The sequence below is a fragment of the Podarcis gaigeae genome (genome assembly GCF_964106915.1).
Source record: "Podarcis gaigeae genome assembly, chromosome: Z".
Taxonomy (NCBI): domain Eukaryota; kingdom Metazoa; phylum Chordata; class Lepidosauria; order Squamata; family Lacertidae; genus Podarcis; species Podarcis gaigeae.
In genome coordinates, this window is record NC_139691.1 from 12,513,585 (window position 1) to 12,534,953 (window position 21,369).

Genomic DNA, 21,369 nt, shown 5'->3' on the forward strand with positions numbered 1-21,369 from the left:
CTCGGTCTCCCGGGTGTTGATATTTCACCTATTTGAGCGTGTCCTATTTTCGGATGTGGAGTCAAAAATATGTGAAGGAAAAATGATATTCATTTTTTAAGATTTGACTAATGTTGTGAAGATACAAATCATTTATTTTTACTACCTATAAACTGTTTCAGCACACTGAAGAAAAAGCTATGCTAATTTATATAGCGTTGACATTTTATAATTTTCATGATTTTTTTAGATAAAGGATTTTATATTTAAAACTTTAATAGTCTAGTCTGAGTTCATTTATCTTTAATTTTTGAAACGGGGAGAGTAATTCATAACAGTAATTTTATTCCTGTAATGTAATATTCACTTCAGTTCATTTGTGCATTAAAATTCCTTTAAGACCGTTATTAATGATTTATATAATGAAATGTCATATTAATCACAGAAGTTTTCACATTTTATTATTCTCTTCCATGTTAATACTATCTTTATGATCTCTATTAATGTTTTATATCCTCTAATTTCAATTATAAATCAAGAAGATTTTCATGTTTTTGTTGGTATTTGCTTTTCAGGGGTGCCACCTTTAAAAATTTTATGTCTTTTCTCCCCCACCCCCCCACACCCTACATGTGCAGCATAAAACATCTTTATTCATAGAAAGGTAGTTAATTATGTCTTTTGTTTATAGTAAACTTTCATTGACAAACTTATCGTCATAATATTTCTTTTTCAAGCTCAGAGACTTGAACGGCTACGGAAAGAGAGGCAAAATCAGATAAAATGCAAGAATGTGCAGTGGAAGGAAAGGAACACATCTTATTCAGGTAAGAAGAAAATGTTTTACACACACAAACGCATGTGCATGCATACACACACACACACAAACACACACTGTTGTTGGGTTTTTGTTTGTAATTGTTTCATTCACTTGGGTTTGCAGAAATACATGTAAACAAAAATGGTCAAAGCATCTGATGAGGTCATGTTGATCAGGAAAAAAATGGAGTAGACCCACAGAAATTAATAAACTTGTTAGTCTTGTCCTTCAATTTCAGTGGCTCTACTAATATTGGCTATAATTCTTATGGCTTTCATCCAATGTTAGTCCTACATAGAGTAGACTCATGGAAACTCATGAATGTGACTAACTCAGGTACATTAATTTATATACACCTACTCAGCTGAAAGGGAGACTCAGTCTAAATCACTGAGCCTCTTGAGCTTGCCGATCAGAAGGTCAGCAGTTCGAATCCCTGTGACGGGGTGAGCTCCCATTGCTCGGTCCCTGCTCCTGCCAACCTAGCAGTTCAAAAGCACGTCAAAGTGCAATTAGATAAATAGGTACTGCTCCAGCGGGAAGGTAAACGGCGTTTCCATGCGCTGCTCTGGTTTCAGTGTTCCGTTGCGCCAGAAGTGGCGTAGTCATGCCGGCCACATGACCTGGAAAAACTGCCTGCGGACAAACTCCGGCTCCCTCAGCCTGTAAAGTGAGATGAGCGGCGCAACCCCAGCACTGCAACCGTCAGGGGTCTTTTACCTTTACTCAGCTGAAACCAATTGACCGAAATTAGCCATGGTCATTAATTTCCATGGGTATTCTCTGACTAGGATCAACATTGACTACAGCCCTGTACTTTTTTTGTTTTTAAGCTGGTTAATGTTTAACTTTTAATCACAAAAAGGTCAGGGTGTAACTGACAAAAATCTAAATTAGTTGGAGATTAACCTTGCCCTCTCACTCACATTCTGATAGAGGTAGGCATTGGCACTCTAAAATGAATGCATCTGCATACAAATGTGGCTCAGTAATCCAGATTTATGGGTTAGGTCCAGCATTGCTATCCCTATATTACAGATGAGAGGCCAAGAGTTCATAGCTCAGTCTCTTAGCTAGTATAGTATGCCAACTCTCTCTTCTCCCTCCCTCCTTCTTTCTCTGAGGTGCCCTCATCATTATTTGAATTGGCTCCTAATGGTTGGCTATCCTGACCACTGTTTGGCGTGTGATACACTACTATGTGGCTGGATTGTTGACGCCAAGCCTCTCTACTTATATAAGAGAATATATTAAGAGCTTGCTGGATCATGCCAATGGTCCATCTAGTCCAGCATCCTATTCTCAGTGCCCAGCCAGATGCCTTGGTAGGAAACCCTCAAGCAGGACCTGAGCACAGCAGCAGCAATCTCCCCTCCTGCGGTTTCTGGCAACTGGTATCCAGAAGAGTTGCTGTCTCCAACTATGGAGGCAGAGCGTAGTCATCATTGCTAGTAGCTATGGTAGCCTTTACTTGTTTTCTTTTATAAGTTGGTGGCCATCATTGCCTCCAGTGAGAGTGTGTTCTGTGTGAAGAAGTCATTTCTTTTATCATCCTGAATCTCCCCAACATTCAGCCTCACTGGATGTCCACAAGTTCTAGTGTTATGAGAGAGCAGGGAGAAAAACTGGGGAGTGCTACAAGGGAGGGGGGAATAAAACCCCTGCATGTTGATAATATAGGGTTGCCATATTTCAAAAAGGGACGCGGGTGGCGCTGTGGGTTAAACCACAGAACCTAGGACTTGCCAATCAGAAGGTCGGCGGTTCGAATCCCCGCGACGGGGTGAGCTCCCGTTGCTCCGTGCCTGCTCCTGCCAACCTAGCAGTTCAAAAGCACGTCACAGTGCAAGTAGATAAATAGGTACCGCTCTGGCGGGAAGGTAAACGGCGTTTCCGTGCGCTGCTCTGGATGCCAGAAGCGGCTTAGTCATGCTGGCCACATGACCCGGAAGCTGTACGCCAGCTCCCTCAGCCAATAAAGTGAGATGAGCGCCGCAACCCCAGAGTCAGTCACGACTGGACCTAATGGTCAGGGGTCCCTTTACCTTTACCTTTACCTATATTTCGAAAAGTTGAAAATTGTTGAGTGCTTTTTTTTAAGGAAACCCCCAAAATTGTTGAGGTTCTTTTTGCAAAAAAAGGCAGATACTCTCCCTATATTGCCTTCTGAAAACAATTATTTCAGCAAGCCTAAATATAATTTTTTTACCAACTTCATCTATTTTATTAATAATAATTTTATATTATTTTTGTACACCACTTAAGGATTTTTTAAAAAGATATAATGGTTTATAAACTCTTCTAAATAAAATAAAAGTTCAACACTGCCAACATAAAATACACTAACTGGGTTCCCCAGTGAACCATGGTTTGGCTTGAAGTGGATTTGCCAACCATGGTTTTAAGAAAATATTGGTTATCATTACCAAGAGTTGTTTACCATTCGTGGTAACTGAATTTGAAACCATGATTGGTGCTGTAAAGGTGAAGGGAATTTGCTTCAGAGAGAGAGAGAGAGAGAGAGAGAGAGAGAGAGAGAGAGGGAGAGAGAGCCTGTTCCAGCTGCTAGTTCATAATTTGCAAATGGAGGTTTTCACAGAGTTGGTGATTAAGCCTGCACTGGGCCACTGCATCGTGTAGCAGAAGGGGAACTTGGCCAAATTAAACTACAATGCTCATCAGTTTCCTGCCCTCCTCCTCCTCTTCAGTCTTGTGTTGTTATCCTGAGCAGTCCCAGAATTGCACAAGGTTTCAACTCAGGGAAGGGAACTCAACCAAAACAGATGCCATAATAATCTGCAGAGGAGAACTCCAGAGATGCACTCGGGGTCCGTGCCAGCAGAGGAGACAATAAAGCAATGCCTCCCTAGTGCTTCCTGAGGAACAAAACTACATATTGAAACACTCGCTCCTCTCACCAAAGCCAATGAAATGTATGCCTTGAGCTCCAGGGGACTCGAAGCTTTCCAAAAAGGCCCAAGAAATAACTTCACGCCATGCTGCAAGAATATAATTGCAAATGAGATTTTATTTATTTATTTATTTATTTAGGCTGTGTGTGTGTGTGTGTGTGTGAGAGAGAGAGAGAGAGAGAGAGAGAGAGAGAGACTTCAGAATAAGCATAAAGGGTTTCACACAGCATATCACGTACCTGGGATACATAATGACATTTTTTGTGCTGTCTTAGTTCAGAGAGAATTTAATAATCTTGCACGGCCCTGTTGGGTATCTTTATTTTATTTCCATTTCCATTTCTCTCTTTCCTTGTGCCCGCACCTGTGCATCCTCCATCTCCATATCCCAGTCAGAGCTGCTCCCGGCTCCCGAATTAACCGGGAAGCCATAACGACTTAGCCGTGATTTGACAAGTTTTAATTTTGCCATTTAACGAACGGCTCCCCCCTCCCCGCGACACCAGCTTTGGAAGTCCCCACTCAATCTGCCTTCGGCAGCAGTTCCAATCCTCGGGAGGGGCAGCATGTAAATCTTTGGGACGTGCACAAATCCAGGCAGGCGAATAAAGAACGGAGACAGAGCGGGGCAGATTGAATGCTGATCCACCAATAGTGATTGATTGAGTTTGGGGGCTGCTTCGCTCCTGGAGCAGATGTGGAGCAAAAACTCACTCACCAGATACAGTTGCTGTTCAGAGAAAGAGAGGCCGGCACTAATAGGTGAAAACTCGACAGGTCTTGATTTTTTAATATTTTTTTGTCATCCATCCTCATTTTTTAGGTATCATTGTCATGTCAACTGGTGGGGCGTTTCTTCTGATTATTCTACAGCAAGGTCCCCTCCCCACCACCCTTTCAGCTTTGATTGCATATATAACCATTTTGTATTTTTGCCAGGGTTAGCTTACCCCTTCTCCACATCTAAGCCACACCTTACCTATCATTTATTTATTTATTTAATGCATTTATGTCCCATGTTTCTCCCAAGCTGGGATTTACGGCGGATCACAAAATTTAAAAGCATCATTGTAAAAAAAGAGAGAGAGGGAGAGAGGAATAAAACCTAAACTAGTTAGAAATAATAATTAGAATTTATCGGAACACATTTGGAACCAGCAATTAAAATCCCGTTTGCCCTGTGATCAGCATCACCTGCACCTTAGTTTCCAAAGGCCTTTCTGAACAGGAAGGTCTTAACCTGCCAGCATAAGGGTAGCAAAGAGGAAACCAGTCTGACCTTTCTTGGGAGAGAATCCTGCACTATGGGAGCAGCCACAGAAAAGGGTGTTGTCACCACCACCACCATGCTTCACAAGTTGATGGGACTGAAAGAAGGTGCCCACCCAAGTACCCTAGGACCCCCCCCCCCAATCTCTGCATGTCTGTCTTTATCTCTTTGTCTCTCTCCCCATCTCTCTCAACACTGCTTGGACTCAGCTGATAGGTGGTGACAGCAAGCCTGCCTTTCCAGTGTATTGTCAGAAGCCCACTTTAAGGAGCACTGCCAACCACCTCTCTACCTGCCCCATGCCTGTGCCCCATCAGCTGTGAAGCTGGTGTGTGTGGTTTTGAAAAAACAACAACCTTATGAGTCATATTTGGACCCATTCCAGTATTAGTATACGTTGCTATCTTCACACAGTGCATAGTTCAACTATGGATGATTTTAGCAGTCAAAATGATCAAGGTCATGGAGCAACCTCCCTTTGCAAAAAGCATTTTGGGACTTTTATAGTTTAATGAAAAGAGGCTACATGACAGAAGTTTATAAAATTAGGCATGACATGCAGAAAGTGGTCAGAGAAAAGTTTTCCCCTCTCCCAAGACTAGAGCTTGTGGACATTCCATAAAGCTGAAGGAAGATTTGGGATAGACAAATGAAGTACACAGCACTCACTTAAACTATGGAACTCACTACCACATGAAGCAGTAATGGCCACCAACTTGGATGGTTTTATATGAGGATCTGGAAAATTAATGGACAATAAAGGTGCTATTGGTAATAGCCATGATGGTTGTGTTCCGCATCCACAGTTTCCACTAAACTTGGCGATATTCACAGGGGAGGAGGGTACTGTTGTGCTTGGGTCCTGCTTATGGATTTACCAGAGGCATCTGTCTGGCCACTGTGAGAACAGGATGGCGGACTAGGTGGGCTATTGGTCTGGATCCAGCAGGTCTTCTGTTGTTATTGTTGTTGTTGTTGTTGTTAATACCGTATTGGCCTGAATATAAGCCTCACTTTTTTTCCAAATTCTGACCGTGAAAAGTTAAAGTGTGAGTTAAATTAGCAACCTTACAGAAATTGGCTTTTATGATATTACTGCTGAAACAGAAAGATGGTAAAATGGAACAGGTGTGAGTGCCTGTGGAATTTTAAGGGCACAGCTTATATTCGGGTATTGTCTTCCCCCCCTTGAATTATAAAGGTGCAGCTTATATTCGGGTACGGCTTATATTCAGGCCAATGCGGTAAGAATGTTGATATTAAAAAAAAATATTAAAATACTTTTATAAGAATAATGCTATTAACTATACTAGTAGAGACTATGCTACTTACAAAAAGTAAAGACTATACTATTAAGAAAACAAAGTTGTTTCAAGTCTCATGTCCATATATTATGTCCCAGTATCCCACAAAAGAGCTCCATGTTCCAGCGGAATTCATTTTCTGCAACCTGCCTTCCCTCCCTTGAACTGGCTCAATCGGCTTGTCCATTTCCGCCAGACATCGTATTAACCCCTCCCTCTCAGTTGCAGCTTGTCAGCTATCAGCAGAAGACATGCTAGAGGTTTCAGTCCTTTCCCAACCATATCGTCAGTTAACCTAGAACAAAATCACCATCAGATTTGCTCTTGATACAGTCCCATTATGTCAGAGACGTATTTATTTTGCAGGATTTGTATACCATTTGATTGTAATGAAGCCTCAATGGTCTGCTCTATTTGCCTCCAATAGTTAGTTGATGCTTGTTCATTTTGCCGTACCACAAGGTCCCAGGGCAGGCTACGGCAATTTAAAAACAAAATATTAGAATTTGGCCTGTGCGCCAGAGGTTCCCCATCCCTGGTTTACGACACTGTTTCATAGGTTTGTAGGGCCTGGATTTGTATAGGATTAGGAGATGGCATGGGTTTATATAGGTTTAAATTTGTAGGGCCTAGGTTTGCTAGTGGACCTTAGGTTTTATTAGGGCATAGGTTTATAGCCACCTAGATGAGGTTTCCCACATTCAGTAGCATCTCCTGAAACCATGGAAAGCTGCTTACAGTCAGTGTAGCCGATACAGAGCTAGATAGAACAATGCCCTGGCTCAGTGTAACACAGCTGCTTCTTTTCCTATGATTATGATTGCAGTGCCTTTTGAAATGCATGGAACACAGAAAACATTTAATTACTACTGGGTGTTGCCTTCGCGATCTGCTGCTCGTGATCCTTTTACCATCAGATCCCTCATTCAGGAGGGGGAAAATTTCCCATACTTCCTGACATATCCGGCTTTTTTTAAATTGCAGCGGAGGAGCTGAGCCTGCTGTTTGAGAAGAAGAACTTCAGGGTGAAGCCTCAGCGTGCTGCTACGAAGCCATCAATCCTCTCAGTACGGCTGGAACAGTGCCCCCTACAACTGAACAACCCATTCAACGAATACTCAAAGTTTGATGGCAAGGTAAGTAGGAGAGAGAGAAATCAGTGCCCTCCCTTAAAAAGAAAAAAAAAACCTTGTATCTGGAAGTCTTCCTTGCGTTTTTCCAATCCAAATTCTTTCCAGATTTTAAAAATACTGATGCTCTGTGAGTGGATTTTGGCCATTTTAGAGACTACAGAGGTGACTGATGTGGGCAACAGTCCAGGTTTTTAAAGGAGGATCACTTCCTGTGTGCACCAAACCCCTTAGCCAGAGCTCTTCTGGAGAGACTCTCTGTTGCATTTATACCTTGGTACCTAGGAAGCTGTCTCATGTCTAGTTCAGTATTGTCTATAGTGGCTGCAGTGGCTCTCTGTGGTTTAAGGCAGAAATCTATCTGGAGATGCTGGGGATTGAAACCGGGACCAAAGCATGTGCTGAGTGTCTGCAATTTTTAAAAGAAATCAGAATTCTAGTCCTCGTGATACTGAATACAGAGGCTGAATCAAACAGGAGCATTGGAAGCTGCTTTATACTGACTAACTCTGTTGGTTCACCTAGCACGGTATTTGTCTATACTGACTGGCATCAGCTTTCCAGGGTTTCAGGCAAGGAGCTCTCCCCACCCTTCCTGGCAGAGTTGCTGGGGACTGAACCCAGCTACTCTGCCACCCTGAGCTGTAGCCTCTTCTGCTGGCTTGCCTAGCCGGAGGAATAAATGGAAACTTTCCAGACCACTGTGAGGATCAGCTCCCTAGCCTGTGGATTATCACACAAAAGGAGTGGCTGCATTTTCTGTTAAGGTGGAGAGCCGCATTAGATATGCATCAGCCCTAAGTTGTCAAAATCTTTTATTATTTTGCTGAATGAATGTTTACCATTCAGTGCATTACTGTTTGCACCACATTTTGTTGGTTGCCCTAAAGCCAACAAAAACAGTTCCTTCTTTGCCTTTTATTTTTGTCCTAAGCTCCAGAAGGGCGGAAATGGATGGCTGTTGGTCTCTCCTGGAAAGGAAAGGGTTACAAGTGACAACAGACAGAGCCCATGGCTTTCTGTCTTCTTTTTCCAGACTTAACTTTTACGCCTGACATTTGGATAATACTTTGCTCTAAGGAAGGTGGAAAGTGGCTTTTCACTCTCTGTGAATTGCTGATAACACAGATGCGTTGAGCTAAATTGCAAAATCCCCCTGTTAAGAGTTGCTCTGTAGAGTCATTGGACTGAATTGAACTAAGTTTACTCAGGGTAGGCTGATTGAAATTAATGTGCCTACATCAACCATGTTCATAAATTTCAGTGGGTCTGCTTTAAGTAGGATTAATATTTGATACAACCCCATAACTACTCAAATTCTGCTCTCTGTAAGAATAAGGGTCCATTTATACACAAGACAATGTACAGTGGTATCTCAGGTTACAGATGCTTCAGGTTACAGACGCTTCAGGTTACAGACTCCGCTAACCCAGAAATAGTACCTCGGGTACTTTGCTTCAGGATGAGAACAGAAATTGTGCCGCGGTACCTCAGGTTAAGAGCAGTTTCAGGTTAAGAACGGACCTCCAGAACGAATTAAGTTCTTAACCCAAGGTACCACTGTATTTGTTAGCATGCTGTGGGAATAATACCAATATTAACACATTGCCTTTCATTTCAAAAAGAAATACTAAGACAACTGTAATCCCAATCTAAAACCCTGGAAGAGAGCTGCTGGCAGTCAGTGTGGACACTAATGAGCTGGAAGGATCAGTGGTCCAAGTTGGTATAAGATAGCTTCCTAGATTCTATGATCCTGTGTGCTAATTAGCATTTACCTGACCTATGTTATCTCTCTGGCATGATGAGTGGTAGTGGGGCAGCATTTTCTTTCACCAGGGTATGCTTTGGTCAGCCAACATTGTTAGATTGTGCTTGCCAAAGGGATATCAATCCAGCATACGTAAGTTTGTGTAGCTTGGGCAGGAGAAATGGGAACTTTCCAGGCTGCTGCAAGGACAGACTCCCATATACTCTGCAAGTGCAAACTTGGTGTTTCAAATGAGATGGAATTTTGTGGTGATTGGCGACTTAACGGAAAAGGAGAAGAATATTTTTGCCTACAAAATGCATGATTTCCTACCCATCGTTGCCAACTAGCTGGCAACAATGACATTTGGGCTTCTCTATGGCTGATCTGGCGTTTATTGTTTTTGTAATTATTATTAATACTGCACACCCCTCACTAGCAGGTCCCCAGGGCAGGTTACAACATTTTAAAGGTCAGTATTAAAAACAGTTAAAACCAATTGCAGCCATAGAACTGGGTGCTACAAACACACAGGACCTGCCTGCCAATTTCTGGGAAATTTGCAACAGAAGCTGCTGTTGAGTAATGGAATTGTGTTTGATTTCTGTACAAAAGAGCAGCCAAATGAGAGTAACCTCAGGGATAATAGGCAAAATGAATAGTATCCTGTGAAGCCCGAAAAGTTTGTGATGGTGTACAGTGTTTTGATCAAGGCAAAGAAGAAATACTTGTGCGTATGTGTGTGCCCTCTCATCCCAAATAAACTAGAGTTTGGGGAAATGAAGTCCATGATGCAATCAAAAAAGGAGGTGGTCATCTTCTCCGCCTGGCTCCTTTTCAGTTCGCAGACTCTTTGGACAATTGGAATCAAGTCACATGCTCAGTAGCAAAAACATATGAAGCTGCCTTACATTGAGTGAGACCATTAGTCCATCTAACCCAGTACAGTGGTACCTCAGGTTACATACGCTTCAGGTTACATATGCTTCAGGTTACAGACTCTGGTAACCCAGAAATAGTGCTTCGGGTTAAGAACTTTGCTTCAGGATGAGAACAGAAATTGTGCTCCGGCGGCGCGGCAGCAGCGGGAGGCCCCATTAGCTAAAGTGGTGCTTCAGGTTAAGAACAGTTTCAGGTTAAGAATGGACCTCCAGAACGAATTAAGTACTTAACCCGAGGTACCACTGTATGGCTTGTTCTGCCTTAAGGGTGGAAGGGAAATTCATTTGGTCTGCGCTTGTTGATTCAACTGACCATAGTCACACCTCTTGAACTAATATACAGATTGGAATGTAATGATCCTTTGGCTCAGGCCACATGCACACCATGCATTTAATGCGCTAATACCACTTTAAACAATTGTGGCTTCCCACAAAAAATCATAGGAAGTGTAGTTCATTAAGGCTGCTGAGAGTTGTTAGGAGACCCTTATTCCCCTTCTAGAACTACAATTCCCAGAATGCTTTAGCAATCAACCCTTCTTCTCAGGGAACTCTGGGAATTGTAGCTCTCTGAGGAGAATTGTGCTTTAAATGTTTGGTTTGAATGTGGCCTTAACCACCTTGAAGGATTAAAAAAAAAAAAAAGGCTGTGTATAAGGCCTTAACATAAAATTTTAAAACAAGCAAAGTCTTAATTCTTAGCTGAGCGGTAGTTATGGAAATCACCATGCTGCAGCAAATGTGTCCTGGCTTCCTTTTTGTTATGTAGTCTTCCATTATTATTAATACTGTACTGTTATTGCTACTACCTTGTAGCATGCTTGTCACGATTGCATCAGAAGCAACATTTTAACAACACTCTCCCTGTTATCGGTGCTCTTCAGTGTTTTTAAGATACGAAGGTTGCTGTCCCCCCCCCTTTCTTTACATGCTAAGAGATGTGTTTTTCTGCAAATATTCATAATTCTTTTCCTGGGAATAGTACGTGCCTGATTTGCATAATTAACTGAGCTACTCTGGTTCCCCTGGGAAAGTGGTGCCTAATTGGGGAGAGATGGGGGAGTCTATTAAGGGGGGCTTTGGGGCCTAATTAAGCATGGTTAAAAAAACCCTACTTAATTATGTATTTACTCTAGAGGCTGGGGTGACTCTTGAAATCCTCTTTTAGATTTGGAACCAGAGCTTTTGATTTCTTTTTATTATTATTATTTCCTTTAAAAAACCCTAAATCATTATTAGAAAGTTTCATCTCTCGTGCTTGCCAGATAAAATCACAGTTGTGTTTCTCTGGGAGAGATGCAAGGGATTAGTGTGGCTTGCTCTGTGAACAAAGTTCTCCACCAGCACTAATGAGCCCAGTTCTTTAAAGGAATTTAAGTGAAATAACATCAATTTTTGTTGAGAGGTTTGCTGTTTTAAAAAAATTAAATCACAGCTACAGACATTGCATATCTTTGCAGACTTACAGTCCAGATTGATAATGTATGTTAATAAAGAAATAGGAATTCCCTGACAGCTGTAGGATTCTACAGGCCAGAAGCAACTATTGGGGTGGGGGGTGGGGAGCCAAGCCAGCTTGTCAGGCCAGAGGCCCATCTAGTACAGCATTCTGTTCTCACAGTGGCCAACCAGATGTCTGTAAGCCTGCAAGCAGGGCCCAAGCACAAGAACGCTTTCCCCTCCTATAGTTTCCAGCAACTGCTATTGAGATGTATTATTGCCTCTGACCATGCAGGCAGAGATAAGCCATCATCACTACAGTATTGGATAATGCATTCAGAAAGCTTCTCTGGATCACTCTGTGCCTATTATTGGTGCCTCTGTCCACTGGTCTTCTGAAGATCTGCCTACGGCAGAGGTTTTCAACCTTCTTGAGTCCACGGCTCCCTTGATCAACTACATTCTTTCTGCAACACCCCTGTGGGGCTCAAGAGCCCAGTTATGTCACCCCTTGCCTGTAGAGGTTTTCAACCTTCTTGAGTCCACGGCTCCCTTGATCAACTACATTCTTTCTGCAACACCCCTGTGGGGCTCAAGAGCCCAGTTATGTCACCCCTTGTCTGTAGAGCTGGCAGCCTCTCACCCATTTTCGAACACCCTCCCTTGTGGAGTGTTCCCTCAGCCTCTTCTCCTCTCCCCTCTATTTGGGAGTCCTCTAGGCAGCTACCACAGCCGCCCCTGGTCTCTGAGCTGCCTCAGCTCCTGGCAACCAGCACCCCCAGGCAGCATTTGCCTGGGGAGTTTGTAACCAGGGCTGCTGCAACCAACAGCTGTGCAAGCCTTTGGGAGGCAGAGATGTGAGAGGTCATCAGAGGAGGGAGGGAAGGAAAGAGGGACAGAGGCCAGTGCTGCCCACAACACCCCTGGCCATCATTCAAGGCACCCCAGGGTGCCACAGCACACTAGTTGGAAACCACAGGCCTAGGGCAGTTCATGCAACAGTCTAGGCCCCACTGATAGCCTTCTCCTCTTTCATGGACTGTCCAATCCTCTTTTAAAGCCACCCAAGTTGTGGGCCATCACTGCCTCCTGTGGGAGCAAATACCTTAGTTTTAATTATGCAATGTGTGTGAAGAAGTACTTTATTTTATCTGTCCTGAGTCTTCCAACATTCAGCTTCATTGGACATACATGAGTTCTAGTGTTATGAAAGAGAGGAATGAAAAAATTGTTATCTACATGTTCCCCCCCAAATTTCAAATTTTCTGATCTTAATCACGATTTGGCATAAGAAGCCATTTCTTTATTCTGTAGCATAGAGCTTTGGGGTGGGAGGGCTTATCTGCTACATGCTACTGAGAATGGTACCTCAGGTTAAGTACGTGATTTGTTCTGGTGGTCCATTCTTAATCTGAAACTGTTCTTAACCTGAAGCACCACTTTAGCTAATGGGGCCTCCTGCTGCCGCTGTGCTGCCGGACACCGATTTCTGTTCTCATCCTGAAGCAAAGTTCTTAACCCGAGGTAATATTTCTGGGTTAGCGGAGTCTGTAACCTGAAGCGTATGTAACCTGAAGCGTATGTAACCCGAGGTACCACTGTATCTGTGTTCTAATGTCCACAAGTCTTTCAGCAATGACCATATTTTATCATTGCTTTTTATTGATTTTACATGTTCCATATCTTTATTTATTTTTAAAATGTGCTGTAAGTAAGTAAGTAAGTAAGTAAGTAAGTAAGTATGTCTTTCCATAGTATTGCTATAATTTGTTGGTGTCAAACTCGAGCAGTGTATATATAAAAATCAACAATAAAACAAAGCCAACCACATGATGATCTGACGATGGAATTCAACCTTTTCTAGAGCAGGAACAGGGGCCGCAGGGTCAACAGAACCCACTACACCAGGCCAGCTGCCGGGCGCATGTGCATGAGGCGCACAGGGTTCATGGAGCCCTTTTCTCGGGTTGATTCTAAAGATGGACTTAACAGAATTTGGCCCTTGGTGCCCAGGGCAGGTGGGGAGGTGCCTTTCTTCCTTTCTTTTCAATGAAATGTCTATGAACCGCATAAAACAAAACAACAACTTCTTTGTTAGAAACTGTTTTTAACAATGAGGCTGGGGAGTGGGGTGGGAGGGATAATTCATGAGTACTAATTGCTTGGCTGTTAATTTTCATAAGTGTTGATAGAAGCAGTTCCTTAAATTAAACTTTGCTTAAAACGTATCAAGGGAAATATTCCACAATGTCGGGCCTGAAGTGAAAATTAATATGAATGCTGTGGCAATTAACACGTACTGGTTAATAGCTTTTAGCAGCATTTTGGGATGATAGACCTTAAATACATTTTTCGCATGCTGCTCTTGTTCCAGTTGCGTTCCAGTTATATGTCTGCATAATTATGAACCATTTCCCCCCCCCACAATTTCAGATATTAAATATCTTTCCTAAAAAGAAAAAGGAGGGGGGGAAATATCCACACCAGAGTAAGAATGGAGAAAGGAGGCACACTGTAGTGTGTAACTGTTTTTTTTTTTTTAAATGCCCGAGATGTTAATTTGACATTTTAAAACCTATTGTGCAAAAATTAGAGGCTTTAATTTCCATTTCACATCATGAAGCATTTCTGCCCTAAATAGGTGTATCAAAATCAAACATGTTTATTATTTCTTAAGTGCCTGTAAAAAGAAAAAAGAAAGTACCATATAATACAAAATTATTTTTCTTCCATATTGCAGAGAAAGCTGAAACGTGCTCATTAGAAATGCCTTGAAAATCGGACTTGAAGGAATTGTGGGAGAGGCATTACCCCCCCTCCCTCAGGACACAAGACTTTTAATCTATTTATTTGGGTTCAAGTTTATAACCTTACTTCCTGTGCCAAATGTCCACTCAACATTCAGCTTACAGCATCTTAAAATAAAGCAAGATCGCAAAGATTAAGTATTACAAAACAGTAAAACCAACAACAGTAAAACAGAAGGATATCTGAGCCTGATTCAACCATGTCTGTCTGTGGGAGTGTGTGTGCTTTTGTTTGTACTGTACCAGTTTAGACACTTCGCCAAATCCCTCAGCCCAGTATAGCTGAAGGAGCGTCTCCACCCCCATCTTTCAGCCCAAACACTGAGGTCCAGCGCCGAGGGCCTTCTGGCGGTTCCCTCACTGCGAGAAGCCAAGTTACAGGGAACCAGATAGAGGGCCTTCTCAGTAGTGATGCCCTCCCATCAGATTTAAAATAGATAAACAACTATCTGACATTTAGAAGACATCTGAAGGCAGCCCTCTTAAGGGAAGTTTTTAATGTGTGACATTTTAATGTATTTTTAATCTTTGTTGGAAGCCGCCCAGAGTGACTGGGGAGACCCAGCTAGATGGGCGGGGTACAAATAATAAATTATTCTTATTCTTATTCTTATTCTTATTCTTATTCTTATTCTTATTCTTATTCTTATTATTAAAACACCATCACAAATGGAAGCAAGGGACATTCACCTTTCTTCACATAAGTGTGGTAGTGCAGCTGAGTTGTACCACTGAGTTGAGGCTTGTAGTGAATGGCATTTCCCCTTACACTGGAGAAAGGGAGCTGGTTGGAGATTCTGTGCCAATTCCTTCTGCACCCCCTCCCTGCCTCCAGAGTAGCATAGGAGGTATCACTGGTAGGTGCAGAATCACCACCCACATACTCGTCTGGTGGATGGGTGGGGAATCTCTCTGGGGCCCAAGTTTCCTCTGTGAATGGTAGGAGGCCTTGAAGCAGTCCCAGAAGTCCTTGAAGTAGCTAGTATCCCATCTCTTAGCAGATCCAGGAACAGGCAACAAGGTTGGAATGGGGTGGAGTCTGCTGTGATGTGATGGGGGGTGGCTCAGCCTATTACAATTCACATATGTTTAATTATGAGTGATCCATCCAGATTATTGCAGGAATTTTTGTCTAAATGCGCAAAACTTATTGGGCTGCATTCAGATAAGTTCCCCTTGGAGTAGTCCCATCGACACTGATTTGCTTAATTAATGTACTTTTTTTCAGAACAATTTTTATTAAAGCGTTTTCATAGGAGAAAAAGATTTTTTAAGAACTAATCTAGATAGGAACAAAAACAGAGGAAGAAAAAGAAGAAATGCAGAGCCTTCTCTCAGAGTTAGATCTTCATCCTTGTCTCACACAGAAAGAAATGGACCCTCCTAGCTCTCACCTGGGAGCTCCCCTTTCTTCTCTCTGCCTCCACCCTGGGAGATCTTCCCTTCCCTGTCTCTCACGCAGGGTCCTTCATTAAGTCCTTTCAGTGACCCATAGTAGAGGACACACAAATAAAATAAAATAGAAACAAAAATGAAGCCGGGGGAAAAGAGAAGAAAACAGGAAGATAAAGATAATAAAAGAATAAAGACAGAAAAGAGAAAAATAAAGTAGAGGGGACTTCAGATTCTCTGTCTGCCAGTTATATACAAAGATTATTCAAAATATTCAAAACATTCATTCCAGAATGGTATCCCGCTGTTCCTCCTTCTGCTAGGCAATATTTATCCAGTCTTCAGATCTAAACATCTCAAGTTCATTCATTTTCCCTTCCACAGAAAAAAGTCTAAAAGGGGTTCTCCAGTTGTTATCAGTAATTGTCAACAATAGTCTTCCTTCAGTCCTGCATAGTGACTTTATATCTGATGTTGAAAAACAATAGCTCCTTCATGTTTGTTCAAACAGGAGTCTCCCCACTCTGGTCATATATTAAAACAGTAATCCATCATTATTTACTTATGTTATATTCCTTAATTCACATGCAATTCAATAGCTTCCAATCCCAATTCCTGTTGGCCATGAGTTTCCATCCTAAATTAGAAAAAAATAATCCTTCCATTTCCTCCTCTTCCATTCTTTTTCCAGACTTGTCACAAGAGGTTTGTAGCTTTCTCCTTCCGATACACAGTCTCCACTTTTGCAGCTCTATCACTGCCAGCTCAGAATATTTCTTAAGCTCTTGCTCCATGGTTTCTTTCATTCCACTTCTCCAACACCAACACTTCACCCCAAATTGCCTCACTTCTCCAGGCACCAGTATAAAGAGTCTCTCTATTTTGTCATCCACTACTTCCATTTTTAGCACTCCACTTTCCTGCTCTAGAAGTCTTCCATCAACATCATTCTCTATAGGCTCTGTGATATCCCCAGCCTCATTTTCTCTGGTCCATTTTTATTCACCATTTTATGCACCCCAGCTGTAGCCTCTCTCGGTTGCTCACCCAGTAATTGCTGCATGATGCCAACAGTCAATGGGGTGTCTTATTCTTGTTGTCTTATTCTTATTAACAACTCACTCTGCTTATAGTCTCTGCTTTAAAAACATGTTAACCGTCTGCTTATCTGACAGTATTCTTTTCTCACAGTAGCATAGCAAAGCTAGTTTCACTTTCAGAAAAGCTAGTTTCACTTTCAGAGAGACAGTTTTAAAAATAAAACAATAAATTTCTAACAGCTGGATCAAGCCTTAGCCATTGAGAATCTTTCTTTGATACAAACAATTAAAACAGGCTTTTTGTTTTATTTTCAACCTTTGAATCATTGTCTCTCCTTGCGCCAGCAGCCGACTTGCATTCCAAATTTCAACTGCCAGACAGAATCACCTCAGTCGTAATTTATCAGTGTCTCAAAAGTAATTTTAAAAAGGGAGGTTTTACCAACCTGAAGGATTGATCTTCAGGACTATTATGTGGTATTTCTGCAAAATGGAAGTTCCTTGCTCTAAATAACTCACCCCGTCTGGGTCCCCCTAAAAACATGGTGTGTAAGGCAGCTTTTCCAGAGCATCAGAAGTTATTCCCTTTGTTCTCTATCTTCAGAGCAAGAATGTAATAACCAAGATTTTATGTATCATTAATTACCACATAATTATCTCCGTCGACAGAGTGTTGACTAGAGATATTTAGTCTGCCGTGATTCCTTCCGGAAGTCAATGTACTTTTTGTGTGTGTGTGTGAATCTGCACTGAATATAGGTAGTGCTGAATACAAGATATTTATGTGCCCCAGGCTCTTAGGTGGGATATATACTGGAGCAAATAATACTAATACTAAATTTAATTAATTGTATTTTTAATATCTATAATGCAACTCAATAACGTTGTTCTCTGGGTGACTCACAAGCATAAAATGATAAAATGTAATTAAAATACAGTAAGATCAAACACAATATGAATCACAAGTATAACCACATTAAACAATTTACAAAAAATATCACACTCTCACTGCGTGTCTACTTGGGAAAGCCAGAGAAAGCCAGGGGTGCATTGGGACCCAGCTGATGACCAGGGAGAGGGAGAAGCTGCCCAAGAAGGTATAAACCTTCCAGTCTCCCCTGGGCCTTTGCTGAGATAGTAATTCCATATCAGGATCCCATGAGCTCCTCTACAACTGAGCCTTCCCTATTACCCATTCAGTTCTCAGCACAGCGTGCAATACTGGTCTTGGGCTCAGGAGCTGCGGGGGAGGTATAATTTCAAATACCACCTTCTCTCACATGCAGCAGATCCTCACAAGAGGGCCAAGTCTTGATCCCCACCACCAGCACTTTCAGAGGTTTGCCGGGCAAGAGGACCTTTTTGGTGATGGCTTCCAGATTATGTCACTTACTGCCCAGCACTGCCTTTGTTGCCTTCTAAGTTCCAAGTGAAACCCATCCTGTCCTCCCATGCCTTTAACAACATTTAGACGATGACAAGCCTTTTCAGTATTATTTATTTATAACACTATGCCCCCAGGACAGATTACAACACAAAAACACAATATTAAAAACAATTTAAACAATTTAAAAACAACTTACTATCACAAAAATAGGGTGAGTACCAAAAATATACACATCAAGTGTCAAAAACCAAGGTAAAGAGGTGCTTCAAACCGTAATCTTGCTTTCCAAATTCTTGCTGATTTTTACTTGCAGGGTCCTCTGTTTTGGCTGCTTTTATTTTTGCGGTTTGGTCAAGTAGTTTGTTGTGTGTTGTGTATGTGTTTAAGTGCTTATTCATAAGCTGCCTTGAGCCCTTTTGTCTGAAGGCAGAAACCATTTTAAATAAATGTATAAAATGCAGGTCACAGGCCTCCTGCCTAGATGTAGCCAAATCATTTTTTATGCTACTTGCACCCAGTGGCCTTTCTGAACCCTTTCCCCCCTTGTTTTTGCTCCTTTGCTATTCAGATCTAAAACCTTCTAAAAGAGGTTGCATTTGAAAGCCAGTTGCATCTTTCTGTTTTTCACACACACACAAACCGCCAGCAATGTGAAAAACATGTTACTATGCAACAAGGATTTCTTGTGTGAGCATTTAGCTGCAATTCATTTTAATTGTCCTTATGAAGTTAAAAAGTATTAGTGTCAGATAAAGATTCATCACTGCTGTATGATTTAAAGCTGGGACTACAGAAAGCAGGCATGTGTCCCGGCAGCTGTTTATACAAGGCGCTGTCTCTTTTGACAGCAGTTAAAAAGTATGGTTGTGGTAATCAAATTGTGATGCCAGCCTCTTGGAGGCTAGCCCCAGATTGAGTTAAATACACACATATGCACACACTGTATATCTATCTAAAGTATATGTATGTGTACACACACACACACACACACACACACACACACACACACGGGGCCCCTGCTCATTCCATTTGCCAACCCTTCCTCCAATCATTTCCCCCACATTAACCCTCTAGTCTAGAACTTCCTCTTTCCACTCCCTGCAACTGCTAAGCTCCCTTTTCACCTTCCCAACCTCATTTCTGAAGCCAGTTCTCTTCTATTCTGCCTTCTCCTTTTGCTTCCCTCCCATGCCCTGACTTCATGCAAATCCAGAACTGTGATTAGGTTCTACAAATCACCCAGTGGGGGCTGTGTGATGACAGCTTTACGTGTATATGTTTATATGCTTTATTTTTACGTATATGAAGAAAAACGTTTCTGTATATGAATAGACATATGACTAGATATACACTCTTATACTTACATATTTTTAAAAACTGCTACCTGTTTTCAACTATCCAATGCAAAAAACAAAGGGTGTTTCACAAATGGATCAACATAGGTACATTGGAAGCTGCCTTATCCTAAGCCAGATCCTCAGTATTGTCTACATCAAGGCTGGGAAACATTTGGCCCTCCAGATCTTGCCAAACTGCAACTCCTGTCAGCCCCAGCAAGCATCACCATTGGCCAGGTGTGATGGGAATTGTAATTCAGAATCATCTGGAGGGGCAAAGGTTCTCCAACCCTGGTCTACTACACTGACTGGGAGCAACTCTCCAAGGGTTTCAAACATGGGATGTTTCCAGCCCTTCCTGGAATATGCTGGGGAGTCAACCTGAAACCTCCTACATGCAAAGCAGATGCTCTTGCCACTGAGCTGCCACACTTCATTTTATGTCTCTGATTACCTCAGCAGCACATCAGAGCACATGTTGTTCATACGCATTGTGTTCTGTGTACCCAGAGACATGGGGATGGTGGCATAGGTGCATCGGTTGTGTTCCTTTGGCCTCAAGCGATGCTCAGTGGAGTGAAGATAACATAGCTATTACTTGAGGAAGAACAGGTGAAACCCTAACCCCCCCCCCCGACACAGCATACATTTAAAGCACATGACTTTCCCCAAAGCATCCTGGGAACTGAAGAGTGCTGAGAATTGTAGCTCTTTGAAGTAAGGTGTGTACGCAGCCACACACCATTGGTGGTTTTTTGTGTGTGTGTGTGGACTCTGTTTTTAAACAAAGCCTCAACAAAGTTGAATTTGCAGTAATAAGTGTCAGGCGTCCCTTGACTTTTCCATTTGCTGGATTTTGTTCTCCAGTTTCGGAAAGATTTAAAAGCACCTCCCTTCAGTTTCCACTTAATACATGACAGTTCTTTGGAAAGGGAGCCAGCTTAACAAGATCTCTCTCTCTCTCTCTCTCTCTCTCTCTCTCCATAGAGTGCTCAGGAATAACAATTGTATCTGGTTGTAAAAGAAAATCAAGGGCTGGAAGGCATAAATTTGGCACAACATCAGGCACTGTGATCAATTTAACCAGGGTAATAGAGCACAGGCACAAATGGAAAATCTGCCACAGAAGCAGTATTAGTGGTTTGGATGGCTGGGCCAAGTTGCCTCATTTAACTCACCCACCGCCACCAATTTTATGAGATTGATTGTGGCTTCCTTGATCCTTTCTGCTTGGTACTTTTGTAATTCAGTCTTTTGCCTCCCAGACAGTAACTTTTAACCTATGTAGTTGCGGGGGGGGGGGGGCGCATATCAAGGGATTCCTTAAAGGTGGGTGTGAGGAACTGCCGCATGCTGCTTACTGGCCTGCCCTGTCATTAGGCAGGGATGGGGAAATATGTGGCCCTCTGAATATTCTTACTCTTCAACTGCTCTCAGCCACAGTCATCATGGCCAGTGGTGGAAGATGATGAGAGCTGTGGGTGCTCTAGCAGCACCTAGAAGACCATAGGTTCCCCGTCCCTGCTTTAGGGGGCAGATCAGTAAAGGTGGGACAAACCTCCCCTACTTCCATGGGCCATCCCCTAAAATGCATGGGAATGTTGGGTGTGTGATGAGCTGTGCTCTCAATTCACTTCGCAATGGCGTAGTCTACTTTGAGGAGATCGCAAGTCTAAAATATACCTCTTTAGGATAATGGCAAGATGCTGGTTTTGTGTGGTCTCTTTTTGAAAGGCTCCCTCTGCCTCCCAAAGGTTGCATGGAATGAATTTGCTCTTGGTTTCCAGTGATCAGAGGGCTGAAGCTTTCAAGTTCTGCCAGGTTTTGGTGAGGGGTTTAACAATTGCCTTTTATGTCTTT

General features: G+C 42.3%; 1 protein-coding gene and 1 long non-coding RNA gene across 18 annotated transcripts in view; both read left to right on the forward strand.

The window, feature by feature from the left end:
• The window catches only part of MAPKAP1 (MAPK associated protein 1), a 185,951-nt gene that overhangs the window by 21,779 nt on the left and 142,803 nt on the right, over nucleotides 1-21,369 (forward strand). For all 17 annotated transcript variants that reach the window (XR_014559940.1, XR_014559941.1, XR_014559942.1 and 14 more), the window contains exons 3-4: nucleotides 717-806; nucleotides 7,270-7,421. Coding sequence is in view for 8 of the 17 variants with exons in the window: in XM_083721202.1 (XP_083577328.1) it covers nucleotides 717-806; nucleotides 7,270-7,421 (242 nt within the window). In the remaining 9 variants the exon portion in view is untranslated. The remainder of the gene's footprint in view (nucleotides 1-716; nucleotides 807-7,269; nucleotides 7,422-21,369) is intronic.
• Nucleotides 13,272-14,556, forward strand: LOC310836144. The gene is made up of 2 exons (XR_014559885.1): nucleotides 13,272-13,564; nucleotides 14,287-14,556. It is a non-coding gene; the product is annotated as an uncharacterized lncRNA (long non-coding RNA).